The sequence below is a fragment of the Tupaia chinensis genome, unplaced genomic scaffold, assembly GCF_000334495.1.
Source record: "Tupaia chinensis unplaced genomic scaffold, TupChi_1.0 Scaffold000074_1, whole genome shotgun sequence".
NCBI classification, from domain to species: domain Eukaryota; kingdom Metazoa; phylum Chordata; class Mammalia; order Scandentia; family Tupaiidae; genus Tupaia; species Tupaia belangeri.
The window spans coordinates 863,413-872,895 of NW_006159534.1; the positions used below are offsets into that span (position 1 = coordinate 863,413).

General features: G+C 44.8%; 1 protein-coding gene across 3 annotated transcripts in view; it reads right to left on the bottom strand.

The window, feature by feature from the left end:
- ABL2 (ABL proto-oncogene 2, non-receptor tyrosine kinase) overlaps positions 1-9,483 on the bottom strand; it is a 61,770-nt gene that overhangs the window by 21,704 nt on the left and 30,583 nt on the right. For all 3 annotated transcript variants that reach the window (XR_333631.3, XM_014583906.1, XM_006142299.2), the window contains one exon: positions 5,528-5,823. Coding sequence is in view for 2 of the 3 variants with exons in the window: in XM_014583906.1 (XP_014439392.1) it covers positions 5,528-5,823 (296 nt within the window). In the remaining variant the exon portion in view is untranslated. The remainder of the gene's footprint in view (positions 1-5,527; positions 5,824-9,483) is intronic.

The following is a 9,483-nucleotide window of genomic DNA, read 5'->3' on the forward strand; positions in this document are numbered from 1 at the left end:
GCAATCCCTCCTCCATTCTCCTCTCAGGATCATGGGCATGCATCATAACTTAATTTAGATTTTTTGGTACAGGAATATATTTAAATATAATTTTTTTTGAGAGATTTTTTTTTGCTATAGGGCGCGTGCGCTTGCCAGACAAAGAGAGACAGAGAGACAGAAAGCGAGAAATCACCCCCCAGGGGGGATGGTCACGCTGCAATCCCTTCTCCTCCATTGTCCTCTCAGGATCTTGGGCATGCACGCACACGCGCCCGGCGTGAGTTTTAAGCCACCGGGTCCAGGACGCGAACCGCGGTCAACTATGTGGGAATCCAGTGACATAGCCATTACGCTAACTGCTGGTTCCCTATAATTCTTATTTAACTATAATATGCTTTTGGTGTCTAAGCTGTTTAAAATAATACTGTAGTTCTTAATTTGTGAAAAGCAGTTAAGAAGTGCTTTGGACTTGGCTCTCAAGAGAATCTGTTTTGTTTTTTTTTTTAATTTTAATTTTTTTTTTAGAGGTTTGTGCCGCGTGCGCTCGTCAGACAGACAGAGAGAGACATAGAGACAGAAAGCAAGAAATCACCCCCCGGGGGGGGATGGTCACGCCACAATCCCTTCTCCTCCATTCTCCTCTCAGGATCTTGGGCACGCATGCACACGCGCCGGTGTGAGTTTTAAGCCACCGGGTCTGGGACGCGAACCGCAGTCAACTATGTGAGAGTCCAGCAATATAGCCATTATGCTAACTGCTGGTCCCAGAATCTGTTTTTTTTTAAAAGAAATTTGTATTCAGGAACAGTACACAATTCATAAACTAGTATTTCTGTTGTTGTTGCTATAGAGTACGTGCACTCATCAGATAGAGACAGAGAGGGAAAGCGAGAAATCACCTCCCCGGGGGCATGGCCATGCCACAATCCCCTCTCCTCCACATTCCCCTCTGGATTTTGGATATGCACGTACACACCTCCAGCATGATTTTTAAGCTGCTGGGTCTGGGACCTGGAACCATGGAGGGAAGACCCCTGGAGGTTCCAGTGCCTTAACCTCCACACTACCTTTCGGTCCTAAGAATTGATGACTTCTGCAAAACAAGCCCAGTTACACACACATTACCTACACAAGAATAATATACTATGTACTCATGTGAAGAAGTCACCATGCTAAGAGATTCAGGAAACCAGCAGTTAGCGTAATGGCTATGTCGCTGGACTCCCATGTAGTCGACCGGGGTTCGCGTCCCAGACCCGGTGGCTTAAAACTCACGCCAGGCGCGTGTGAGTGCGTGCCCAAGATCCCGAGAGGAGAATGGAGGAGAAGGGATTGCGGCGTGCCCATCCCCCCTGGGGGGTGATTTCTCGCTTTCTGTCTCTATGTCTCTCTCTGTCTGTCTGGCGGGCACAAGCGCCCTATAGCGAAAATCTCTCTCTAAAAAAAAAAAGAAGTCACCATGCTGACCTCTCACATCTTAGAATAGCTTTACTGGCTGCTTTCTCACTTACCTTTTCTCTCTCTCTGTATCTATGTGGAAATATTAAAAAACATCCCACTCTCCTCTTGGGATCCTGGGCATGCAGCACATGCACCTGGCTTGAGTTTAAGCCACCAGGTCTGAGACTCAAACTACAGTCGACTACATGGGGGGAGTCCAGTGACATAGCCATTATGCCAACTGCTGGTCCAAAATAAAAATAATTATTTTAAAAAAAGGAGGAGCCAGCAGGTGACATGGTAGTTAAAGGCACGAGACTCCCACATGGCCGACCGTGGTTTGAGTCCTGGACCTGGAGACTTGCGTTCTCACTTTCCTTCTCTCTCTGTGTGTATCTATCTGGAAATATTAAAAAATAATAATGATAAATAAAGTTAAATAAAAATAATTATATAAAAAAATGGCTTTGCTGGCTTCCCAACTCTGTACAAATGAAATAAAATATGTACTGTTTGTAACTGCTTTCTTTCACTTAACATTTATGTTGCAATATAGTTCACATACCATAAAATTCACCATTTTAAAGTGTACAATTCTGGGGCCAGCCCTGAACCCTAGTGGCTAAGAAAGACAGATCCCACGCAGCTAAATGAAGCTCAAATTTGGCCCAGAGGCTTGAATAACACCAAGTGTGTGCATGCACGCCCCAAATCCTGACAGGGTGTTATCATGTCCCATCGGGGGGTGCTTTCTCCCTCCCTCTGTCTCTGGCAAGCACATGTGCCCTCTGTCAACCAAAACAATAAAGTAGACAATTTGGTGGTTTTAGAATATTCACAAGGTTGTCCAACCATCACCACCATTTACCTCTAAAACATTTCATCACCCCAAAAAGAAACCCTAAACCCATTAGTGGTCATTCCCACACCTCTCATCCCATGCCTTGGCAACCACTAATTCTTTTCACTCAGCTCTCTGTGGTGTGTGAGGCTAATGCACAGTGGCGGCCAGCACACATTCACGTAAAGGATCAGATACTAAATATCTCAGGCTAGTGGCACTGGGCCTCGGCGCAGCTACTCAGCTCTGCCTATAATGGGAAGTCGCTGTCAGGAACACACACAACGGCTGCGGCTGTCCGCCCGTACAACCGGCCTCAGAAAAGCAGATGGCTGGTGGGCCGTGGCTTTCCCTGATGCTGCTGTGCATAACGGCAGGATGTTCCTTTCTGCTGCTTATGAGCTTCCCTTTATGAATATACCACCATTTATTAATCCATTCTATCCTCGCTATAGTATTTGGGCATTTCCACTTCTTGGCTACCACAAACAACGCAGCTATGAACATTCCTGTACAAGCTTTTGGGTTCACATATGCACTTGTTTCTGGCGGTATATCCTGCTGGGCCTCACACTTTTACTTACCTGATTCTACTTGGTTTGGTCAATAGACATTAGATTTAGCGTGTTGTTTTTCTTCCTTTCTTATGAAAGATTTTTGCTATGGGGCGTGTGCACTTGCCAGAGAGACAGAGAGAAACAGAGACAGAAAGTAAGACATCACCCCCCAGGGGGGATGGCCACACCATAATCCCTTCTCCTCTTGGGATCTTGAGAACGCACGCATACGTACCTTGCGTGAGTACTAATCCCTTTTTTTTTTAATAATAATTTATTTATTTAATTCCATTTGTTATTTATTTATTTATTTATTTATTTATTTGACCAGAGACAGACACAGAGAGAAAAGGAATGTGAGAAAGCAAGCCTGCAGGTCTGGGACTCGAACCATGGTTGGCCATGTGGAAATCCAGCACCACCACGCCACCTGCCCGCCCCCCTCCTCCCCCCAACATGAGTTTTAAGTCACTGGACCCAGGACTCAAACTGTGGTAGACTACATGGGAGTCCAGCGATATAACCATTACACCACCTGCAGGTCCCAGTCTGCTGTTTTTCTCTCTTACCACCACATGTGCATCATGATGCAAGAGAAAAACAGGACTATTAAATTACTTATTCCCTACTTTATACCAGCCACTGTAGTTTACAATGTCATTTCATCTTATCCCTAGGCTGTGGTGTAATGTGTGCTCCCATGTACTGAAATTTCATTACTACTGTGATGGTATTAAAAGGATGGAGGGAACCAGCAGTTAGCGTAATGGCTATGTCGCTGGACTCCCACGTAGTCGACCGCAGTTTGTGTCCCGGACCCGGTGGCTTAAAACTCACGCCAGGCGCGTGTGCGTGCATGCCCAAGATCCCGAGAGGAGAATGGAGGAGAAGGGATTGCGGCGTGACCATCCCCACTGGGGGGTGATTTCTCGCTTTTCTCACTTTCTGTCTCTATGTCTCTCTCTGTCTGTCTGGCAAGCGCACGCGCCCTACAGTGAAAATCTCTCCAAAAAAAAAAAAAGGATGGAGACCCAGCCACAGTGGCACAGGAGGAGGTGCTGCTGTCTGATGGCCAGGTTACAGCCACCTGTGGTCCTAGCTAACTGGGAGGCAGGGCAGAAAGGATCATAACATGGCAAGCCCCTGTCGAAGATCTCTCTCTTCCTCCTGTGCCTCCTCCTCACTCTCTTACATTAAAAGTAATAATATTCATAAGGATAGAAACTTAACACCACTATATTAAGAAGTAGGGACAGGCCAGCAGATGGCACAGTGGTTATGTCACTGGACTCCCACATGGCTGACCCAAATCAAGTCCTGGACTGAGTGGCTTCAAAATCATGCTGGACTCATGTGCGTGCATGCCCAAGATCCTAGGAGGAGAATGGAAGACAAGGGGTTGCAATGTGGCCATCCCCCCAGGGGGGTGATCGCTCTCCCTCTCTTTCTCTCTGGTGATTGTATGTGCCCTAAGGCAAAATACCCTCTAAACAACAAAAAAAGAAGTAGGGCCCTTAGAAGGTAGTTAGGATTAGATAAAGTTATCATGACAGGGCCCCCACAACTGACACTGGTGGCTTTATAAGGGGGAGAGCAACAAGAACTGATGGCCGCTCTTGTCCTTTCACTATGTGACACCTCGAGTCCCCTCAAGGACTCTGCAGAGTCACCACCAGCAAGAAGGCCTTCGCCAGATGCAGCCACTTGGCCTTGGACTTCCAGAACCATGAGCTGAATAAAATTGTTCCTTATGAATCACTACTTTCTGGTATTTGGTGACAGCAACAGGAAAATGAACTAATACACCTTATAAGAATCCCACAGTGAGATTTAATCCTAGAAGGGAACCTGAGGCTTACAAAAGGTCAAAGTTAATAAATGGCACAGCTACAAAGCACGCCAGCTCTGCCTGCTCCCAGCATGTGCTTTCCCCCACTGCAGATATCACACAGAGGGCAAGAGCAAAGGGAAGATTCAGCTTAAATTCAGGATTCGACAGAAGAACAAGTGCCATAAGCCCATGTTCTATAATGGTTCCATACTAACACATCCACTCTAACGGAGTCTTCCCAAACACTAATTGATAAATGACGGAGTGATCTATTTATATTAACATATGTTCATGATCAACACCGGTCTTAGAAGTTAATTTTCAAAAGTTCATTTATTTCTTCCAAGAAAGGAAAAGAGGGAGGGGAAGGAGAGAGAGCGCACCCCAGCTGGCCTGGACCACAGCATGTGTGCATACCAGGTGTGTACAGGGTGACTCTGGGGAGCACACCCACGGCCTTCCCATGTGGGCCCAGCATGGAAAAGGGTTGACAATGACCACTGAGCCACCAGGTGGGCCAAGAGCCCAAGTACTTACTCTGAATTTTCTAGCAGATTACTCTAGTTATCAGATAGAAGGTTGACCATAAGTTCTACACACTACAATGCATAGTGCACTGATGATTAGAACAGCCGACTTATAAAGCAGTTTCCCTTCATTCTTTACCTTGAGATCCTGCTTACGTGAAGCTATTAATATAACACTGTTTTTTCGTTCCAACACTGTATTCTCTAGAAAAGAGCAAGCTCTCTCTAACATGCCAAAAAGCCCAAACTCACGGTTAACAAATATTTCATGTCAGACATAAAACGCTCTCCCATCTCAGCTGTTCTGAGCATTGTTTCTAGAGCAGCCAGCCCTGCCCAGAGGCCTCACCTTGCCATCGGTGGTGGTGTTGATCCTGTAGTGATACACGCGTCCCTCGTACCTGAGCGAGATGGACAGCTGCCCAGGGCTGCTCTCGCTCTCTCGCACCAGGAAGCTGCCGTTGATCAGGCTGCTGAGGAGATACTCGGCCGCACTGCGTGACACAGGGCCATGGTACCAGGAATGCTTCTCCAGGCTGTTCACTGGGGTGATGTAGTTGCTCGGCACCCAGCCCTGTCCGTTCTTAGAGCGCACTTCACTCCATTCCCCATTCTGGTTGTAACCAAGGACTCGTAGCTTTTCTCCTGGCCATGAGGTAACCACAGAATGAACAAAAAGATGTTAAGAATTTATTTCAAACTGAAGCGGTTTGTCAAACTCACTGGACAGCGAATCAGGAAATTGTATGCCGAAATCATATTTTAATAATACAAATAAGCTTGGCTGGTCATCATGCCTAAATTACCTATTTAGCTTGTAGCTTAAACCACAAAAGCACAGTTAGTAGTTTTCTGGCATTTCCTACAAGTTTTGAAAGGTTTATATACCATCTAAAAAATATCTTAAGAAACTCTATGTCAGATGGCATACAAAGATAGACAGGCTATTCAAATGGTTGGAAAATAACAGTGTTCACTCTTCAAGAGAAAAGTAAAATTCGCTTTTCCTCAAAACAGCTTATCAAGGAATATATCTTACATATATGGCTCAATGTTAATTACAATCAAGGATGAAGATTCTAAGACGTGGGAAATACTGGGCCAGCTGATGGCGTGATGGTTACGGTAGCCAGATCCCACAGGGCCAAATGTACAGCTCGAATCTCAGACCTGGTGGCTCGAAAAACATACCAAACGTGTGTGTGTGTGTGTGTGTGTGTGCACTCAAAATCCCAAGAGCAGAATGCAGCATGACCATTCCCCAATGTGGGTACTTTCTCAATTTCCTTCTCTTTAGTAAGTATACATGTCTTCTGGCATTAAAAATAAATAAAGCAGGAGACTAGCAGTTGGCATAATGGCCATGTCGCTGGACTCCCATTGAAACCAAGCAAAGACCCCCTAAAGTACTTTCTAGGGATCCTAAAATGTAAAGTCCATTTTACATTATAATGGCCCAGAATAATGAGTAAGTCTTCAGATTTTGGTTATAATAATGACCAACACGGACCATGAGTGAGGGCCATTTGACCTCTAAAACTCTCATTAAAGAGAAGATATGGTTTTCATTTCAATATGTTAGATACTTTATAGGCCAAAAACCACTGGTTGTGAGCTCAAAGACTCCAGGCTGAACGGTTACAGACACCTGAAGGGAAATTTGATTATCTAAGGCCTCACCAATCAAGAATACCCATGAGATAATCATGCCCTCTTAAATCAATCACTAAACTAATCATGCACCTAGGACCTCTGCCCCTAATTTTTGCCCTTAAAAACGCGTGTGGGGAACATCTCGGGGAGATTGGGTCTTTTAAGCATGAGCTGCCCACTCTCCTTGCTTTGCGCTTTGCAATAAAGCTGTACTTTCCTTCATCACACCATGTGCCTACGGTTTGGTTTTATAGCGCTTGGGCAAGCGAACCTGATTTGAGTTCGGTAATACCATGTAGTCGATCACGGTTAGAGTCCCGGACCTGGTGGCTTGAACTCACGCCTGGTGCATGTGTGCCCAAGATCCAAAGAGGAGAATGAAGAAGAAGGGATTGCGGCGTGGCCATCCCCCCTGGGGGGGTGATTTCTCGCTTTCTGTCTCTCTTTCTGGCAAGCGCACGTGCCCTATAGCAAAAATCTCTCAAAAAAATAAAATAAAATAAAATAAAATAAAGATATATATGGATCACAAAGTTCTACATTTCTACACTTCTACATTTCATTTGGTAACCAGGCAACAAAATAAAATAATCAATGTAAAAAAACACAAAAACAAAAAACAGACCACAGTTCTCAGCAAGAAAACTGTCATGGAGTGAGGTAGGGGTAGTTTGGACTACCAAAGCACAATCTTTCCCAGGATTCAAGTTTTAAAAATTATAGTTTCCTGGGACCAGCAGTTGGCATAATGGCTATGTTGCTGGGCTCCCATGTAGTCAACCGCAGTTCGAGGCCCGGACCCAGTGGCTTAAACTCACGCCGGGTGCGTGTGTGCGTGCTGAAGATCTCGAGGGGAGAATGGAGGAGAGGGGATTACGGCGTGACCATCCCCCCGGGGGCGTGATTTCTCGCTTTCTGTCTCTCTGTCTCTCTCTGCCTGTCTGGCAAGCGCACGTGCCCTATAGCGAAAAAAAAAAAAAAAAAATCATACTTTCCCGATTCCCCATGAAGAGTTAATCACTCCTATCTGTTCCAATAAAATGAGTGTGTGGAAAGGAAAGCTGACTCTGAAGCTGGAATCCTAAACCCAAGTCACTCAGTGTATCTTTGCTATCAACTTCCATGTCCTTGATTTCTATTAAAGTTGTGAACACCAAGTTTAGATTTCAATGTACATCTTGACAACCTCATGAGCAAAATAGGTAAAGTAAAAAAGATATCATTAGTAATACATCACCGTTAATCTAAAGAATATATGTGGTGCGATTAACTCTTTTCTCTAAGAGACTCAAGTCTTCCTATAGAGTTCACACTTAACTCCTCAGTGTCAGAAAGCAAAAGGAAGCTGAGTCAATGAAAAGCACATGCCAGGGGCCAGCAGGTGGTGCAGTGGTTAAAGCACTGGACTGCCACATGGTCAACAGCGGTTCAAGTCCCAGATCTGAAGGCTTAAAACTCACACCAGGTACATGTGTGTGGGTGCCCAAAATCCCCAGAGGAGAATGGAGGAGAAGGGACTGCAGCATGACCATGCCCCCAGGAGGTGATTTCTCACTTTCTCTCTGTGTATTTCTCTCTGTCTCTCTGGTAAGCACACACGCCCTACAGCAAAAATCTCTCTTTTAAAAAAAGAAAAAAAGCACATGCCAGAAGTTATTGAACAAAGGCTGCTTAAGAAAACCTCAAAATAAGTACTCTGGTAATTATCTACGAGTGGCCTACAGATACATTTACCACAGGAGAACTTTTTCTTAATTACTATTAATTTTTCTGTATGCTTATTGACTGACTGAGGGAATGGAAGGGGAGACACAAGTGATAGCGTCTCACCATGCCATGATCCTCCCCCAGCCGTCAGGCCAGCAGCGAGGATCGTAAGTCCACCTGAAATGTTCAGGCTGACCTGGGAATCTGAACCCAGGGCCTTCTACATGGTGCCAGTATCATGCAGCAGTGCCCTACCACCTGCAGTATGATTGCTGAGACAGCAAGATAACTTCTTTTCTTTTTTGAAGTTCACTTATTTCTTCTATGAACAAGACAAAAACAGAAGCCCTCCCCTTCCCCAACAGACTTGATGCCAAGATCCACCCACAACCAACCCCAGATTACAGGCAAGTACGTGTCCAATGTACTCTTGGGGGTCTCCAGACCTGAACCAGGCACCTATCCATGTGGATAGGTGTGGACTGCCTTGCAGAGAGTGTCACGTTTTACTGCCATGCCACCATCTGCTCCCCTGTAGGGGATGTTTCCATTAGGCACTCCTAACTCTCCTGAAACACCTGGATGTGAGACATCCAATGAGAAAAAACAAAAGAGTGTATGTATATCACACACACACGTGTACATAAAATACACACACATATATATACAGATAGCTAAATAGAGCATCTGATGTGATCCCTATGCATGCATGGATACATACATATGCATACATAGGGATCACATATGTATGAACAAATTCTGGCCATCACATTCATGGAGAAAAAAAAAGAATCTTGCTAGAAAAGCTAAAAAAAATTGCACTATATAGCCTTTCTCCATTAATCCACAAGAAGTAAAAGTAAAGACTATGTGTCTCTGTGTGTGAGTGTATTATATATCGTATATATATATATGATATATATATATCATATATATATACACATA